The sequence below is a fragment of the Zalophus californianus genome, chromosome 3 (genome assembly GCF_009762305.2).
Source record: "Zalophus californianus isolate mZalCal1 chromosome 3, mZalCal1.pri.v2, whole genome shotgun sequence".
In the NCBI taxonomy this organism is placed as follows: Eukaryota; Metazoa; Chordata; class Mammalia; order Carnivora; family Otariidae; genus Zalophus; species Zalophus californianus.
The window spans coordinates 93,580,045-93,585,565 of record NC_045597.1 but is presented as its reverse complement, the minus strand read 5'-3'; the positions used below and the strand labels follow the sequence as shown (position 1 = coordinate 93,585,565).

The 5,521-nt window shown below is 54.1% G+C and overlaps 1 protein-coding gene across 1 annotated transcript; it reads right to left on the bottom strand.

The window, feature by feature from the left end:
• Positions 1–202: 202 nt before the first annotated feature.
• TMEM185B (transmembrane protein 185B) lies at positions 203–4,556 on the bottom strand. Its single transcript, XM_027590529.2, has one exon. It carries the CDS (start codon positions 4,120–4,122, stop codon positions 3,070–3,072), a length of 1,053 nt encoding a protein of 350 aa, XP_027446330.1. The 5' UTR covers positions 4,123–4,556; the 3' UTR covers positions 203–3,069.
• Between the last annotated feature and the right edge of the window lie 965 nt (positions 4,557–5,521).

Genomic DNA, 5,521 nt, shown 5'->3' with positions numbered 1-5,521 from the left:
GCTTCTTCCCAGCACCTCCCGCCTGGCCACTTCCAAAGCATCCTGCAGAAACCGCCCCAGGGCCGTCCTCCGAGGACAGCGGACAGCGAGGTTGCAGAACCGTCCTGGGTGGAGCCTCCAGGGCCTCGCCCTAGTTTGCAGAGGGGTCTAGGCGCAGGGTCTTCCTCGTCTCCCCTCAAATGCCTTGTCGCCCCCTCTCCAAACAGATTCGCTCATTTTTATTAGAAACAATGAACTTTTGAAAATCACAGGATGTTTGTAAAACAGCAGAGGAAAATCATTCACGATCTACTACAGATGTTGTGATTCCTTTCCAGTCTTTAAAACTATGTTGCGACATCAGTGCAGCCTGTTGTGGTTCCCTGGGCGTGTGCTGGCCCACCCTGCCGAGGGCCTGGCTTGGCTTTGTGCTTCGGCCACCACGGAACCTGTACCCCCAACATACACCACGGGGCGGCAGGGGCCATGTGGTGCTGGCGGGGGGTTGGCCTGGCCTCGTGTGCTTCTGCCAGGGGAAAGAAGAACGTGCCCGAGGAAATATTATTCCTTTGCCGGGGACCCAGGACAGAATCCGGGGCGCGCTGTGGAGCCGATACCCGCATCAGACCCTGGGCCGGCACCGTCACCCCCGCAGCGGACTTGTAGCCCGGGGAGCAGGCGTCTGTACTCGGAAGCCGTGGAGATTTCTAAGCAAAAGCGAATACATCATCCTTCAGGAGAAACTGCAGTTACAGAGCTTGACACATACTGTGGATAGACTGCGTTACAAAAGGCAATTGGTAAGTCCCCAGGCACAGCAGAGAGATTGTTTTACAGACTGACATTCCTCAACTTGTCACTCCCACTGTTTTTATCTAATGCTTTTGAGGCCAGCACGACAGGGGATGGCCCACCTGGGGGAGAAAGCTGATCACTTTCAGACCCTGGCTCTCTAAAGCTGGGGGGGCCGGGTGAGCGTGGGAAGGACCCATCGCGGTGAGGAGGGACTGCACCCCATGTCGAGAAGCCCCTAGCCTGAAACTGTAGGCAAGAGGGGCTGGGATCCCCCAAGCCCTACCCTGGATTCCTCCAGCAACCTGCTCCTCCACTCCTGAATCTCAACTCAAGTGCAAGTCAATGTCTTTGGGATATTGTCTGAGAGTGGAGGCGAGATCAGGGGCTCTAGGCTCCTGAAAACTAAGAGGGGCCTGAAGTTCCGGGTGGCATTTTGCATATCCCGCTCTTGGCTTGTTCCCTCCCACAGGGAGGCTGCTGTGATGAGCCCTATCTTCTCGCGGCCCCTTTTGATTGTGTACTTCGTGAGTGTGGGGAGGGATGGCATTTGAATCGTGGCTGGCTCAGAGTAGGTCCTCAATAAATATTTGAGAAACGAATGAATCCCTGTTGACGAAATGTTACTGCTACCCAGAGCTGCTTCCCACATTCTGAGGGCTGGTGTAAACGGGGAGTGCTTGCGTGTGTGTGTGAGAGAGACAGCGATAGAGCTTGGCACAGTCCAGGGGACTGAACTGACCTGTGGCGTCCTCAGGCTTTCAGGGAGCCAGGCTCCCAGGACTAGCTTCTGTTGCTGGCACGGCCCCTCACTGGGTAAATCAAGTTATTGACTTGCAATTACTTGGCTAGCAATTTAGATCATTTTCCCTAAGTTGCTAATGATAAAAATGGACTCCCTTCCTTTTCTCCAGTAATAATATCACTACCCTTTTCTATTTCAATCTCCTTTTGAAAGTATTTATTTGTTCTCAGTCAGAAGAACATTATTCTCCCAGAATCTGGTTTTTGCTTTTCGGATTCCCTGGTGTACCACTAGTACCTAAATAGGTACCCAGTACTTACTTTAAAAATAATCTCTTCTTGCCCTATTGCTGACAGATCAAAACGTTTGGACCTCAAAATAATACCTGATCCTGTTGGCCGTGTTTTGGTTAAGGCTACTCTTTCCAGCATTCTGATGACAAGTAACATTTTTTTTTATTATCGCCAAGTAATATTTTAAGACTCTTAGCAATGAACAAATCACTTGTTGCTTATTTTGGTTGTTCCTGAAGAGAGGTTACTACCTGTGCTGGAAAATTAGAAGGTGCTAAATTAACAGTATCGCTTTATGGCCTGGTATCACACCGGAGCATGTCACCTGTTCCCAAAGGATGGTGGCTCCTCCCTCTACTCAGAGAGACCTGAAAACCGTGTAGACTGAGTCATCTAACTCCTGACTATTAAGAGCCATGGGATTTTTGATCGCTCTATTCATGCCTGGTACTTTGAGAAGATCCTATACCGGGTACATATTAATGTTTTAAGCGATCTTTAAGGACAGCTGCAATAGACATATATCTTCACATAGAACCTTAAAAAAATACTGTCACGTAATACATTGTAATGCACAGAACTAGAATTCAACAAAATACATTGCTAAAATATTCATATAAATATCATATATGCATGGATTCATTTCATTAGAAAAAGTCACCTTTTATGATATTAAAGACCAGTATCAGCAAAGCCCAAAGAAAAACTATTTTAACAGGAGGAACACTAAAAACAACTCTAAGGCTTATAAACAAGTGAAGGGAAAGAGAATTCTTTACATTTGCTATTATGTACCAACAGGTACAATCTGAAATACAACTATAGACTAGCAGTGTATAAAAATACTCTGAAACAATACTTTCGATAGTCATGGTATCATTAAAAACAAAACAGAACAAAACCCAGCTGTGTATTCATTTCATTTGAGGACCCATTATTCAACTGACTCCTCCCAAGCTAGCTTTTAAACACTAGCCTGGAATGCAAGTTCTCTCACACGTACACACCACACACACCCCACACGCACACACGCATATGCACACATACACAGAGCCATGTATTAAAAATAACCTCCTACATCTATGGTGCATACTGATGAGTGACTGACAGGCATCAATCTCAAACAAGGCATGAGATGATGGTGTTTGGGGCCTATTTTCAGTTCCAAGTTTGGGATGGACGAACACAGAGGCAAAAGTAAGGTGGATTTTGCGTGTGTAAACGGTTCCCGATCCACAGACGGGTGCTCTCCAGAAGAGTTTAATCCGGCATATCAATATTTAACTTGGGAGGCGGGGGAACATATTTCCCAGGACTCTGGGTTATAACTACCCTGGCCTTCTTTCCAAACATCGGAGCAATTTTAGGAGCATCTGGGACTGAGATTTCTTCAGCATCTTCACTTTCTTCATGATGTAGATCATAGGAAATGTTCCCATATTCTCTTAAAAATGGGAAAATTTCAAGCAGAAACTGACAGAAATCTCTGCGAATACCAAACCACCAATGGTTGCCTCCTTTTCGCCTAAATGTCGTGGCCATTAAAGTTATTAACGAAAGCCAAAGGGGGACAAATATGGAGATGTAAGAGAATGTATTGTGGCCATCTAATCTGTGAACCAGCAGAACCTCAAAAGTAAGCAGGGGCACGACAATCGTTATCCAGCTGACAGCCATGGTCACATGCGTCCTCCGCTGTTCCGCGACCACATCCAAGGAGCGCAGGAACAGGAGGGACCAGACGATGTAATAGAGGACGACTAGGCAGAGGAACGACATGAGAATCCACAGGGGCACGAACACCACCAGCCACGGCCAGTGGATAATCCTGTCCAGCCTCAGGGCGATGAAGATGAACTGCAGGATGTTGACAGAGCACAGGATCTCCAGCTCTAGCGACCTATCGTGTCGGAAGCCCCAGACGCAGGCGGCCACGGACACTGGGGATACGAAGAAAAGTGGCATGAAGACGAGCAGCCAGAAGTGGGTCCCCCTCTCCACCCTGTCGCAGACCAGGACTTCGAACATGAGCAGCAGCAGGTGGATGGCCACCGCGATCAACATGGCTTTGAACTCCACGCAGGCCTCCCCCTCGGTGCGGTACCGAGGGTTGCGGGCCCAAACGGCCGCGCCCACCGAGGCGCCAGCGATGACCAGCAGCTTCCACAGCCATATGGGGGCGAAGACGGCCCAGTAGCTCCACTGGATGATGCCGTCCAGGCGCAGGGGCAGCAGCACCGAGAAGAGCAGCAGGCTGGCGTAGATGAGGAACTTACTCGGGTTGAAGTCCTGGAACAGGCCCCTGGGGTTCATGGCGAAGCCGCTGCCAGCCCACCGGGCCCGCTGCTCCGCCCGACTCGGCGGGCGCCGCGTCTTCGCCGCTCCCCGGCCGGCCTGCAGCAGGTCTAGGTGGGCAGCGGCCGGGCGGGACCGGGAGGAGGTTCCGACCCGCCGCGCCGAGGGGCCGGAACACGTGCGCGCGCGATCACGTGGCCCGGCCGGAAGCGCGGCGGGGGTGGAAGTGCGCGTGCGCGCCCGCGCTGTGCCCGCAACCCGCGGGGCCCCGGGCGGCTCGGCGTCTAGGAGCGTGGCGCTGCCTCGGCCCCGCCGCCCGCCTTCATTCCGTACCCATCCGGAAAGCGGCTCCTGCGTGTGGCGCCGGGAGGGACGGGGTCCGGCGCGCCGCTGACACCCCGGCCGGCCGGTTGGCTGACTTCGGGAGGACGCTTCCTGCCGGCGCCGGCAGCGGGGAGGCGGGAGTGAGCTCACATCCTCCCGGCCGGCCCAGGGGCCGGGCCCAGGCGGGGGCGGGGCCAGGGCCGGGGGCGGGGCCGGGCGCGGGGCCCGGCGGGCGGGGGGGGGGGGGGCGCTCCCTTCGCCGGCAACTGACGCCTGGGCTGGGGCACCGTCGTGAGGTCCGGCGCTGGCAGCGCGCAGCTGGGCACGAGCGAAGGCGGGTGGCCGGGCGGGTGTGGGAGTTTGGGAACGACGGGGTGGGTGCCGGTAGCCACGAAAGCACAGGGTGGGGCGTGCCTGTGTGGAGACGTGAGTGCGCTTGGTGTGTGTGCAGTGAGGCGGTGGGTTTACCCTGTGCCGACGGGGGGGGGGGGCGCGCGGGGTGGGGTGGGGGGCTTATGCCTGGAACAGATGACCTCCAGGGCTGGACTCTGCAATGCGGGTTCTCAGGCTGCCTGTGGAATGGTTGAGGCACAGTGCCTAGGCGGCGGCGGTCCCCTCATACCGCCCCTTTCACCCCAGAGGTGGAGGGCAGGTGCTGGGAAGGGTGTTAGATCCCTGTGGGGCTCCCAGGTGAAGTCCCCGGGAGCAGGTGCTTCTTGCCCATGTCACCTGGTAGGTTCGGAGCAGAGAAGGGAACTCAGATTCAGGGCTCTCGACTTTTAAGTCCCGAATCCTCAGTTTTACTTATTTGGCCCTGCCTAAATCTGATTCTCACAGAGCGGTGTTGGGAAACGGGCACTGGACCAGAGAGGTCAAGAAATTTGGGTTCTAGTCTAGGCTCTGCCACCCACCAGCTGAGAGACCTCTGCTGATTCACCCTGGTCTATCTCGGCCTCAGTTTCCTGGGCTGTTGAGTGGTTTCCAAGGGCCAGCCCTGTTGCAGCAGGTCTGTGATTTGGAGCACTCCCCTCTCTCTTGCCCACTTGACAGACCCTAGAGTACTCCTCTCTCTCGTTTCCACTCATCTCCCTGC

Bases quoted from the DNA above. Each gene is read 5' to 3' on its own strand.
- TMEM185B (XM_027590529.2), bottom strand. From the start codon at position 4,122: ATGAACCCCAGGGGCCTGTTCCAGGACTTCAACCCGAGTAAGTTCCTC.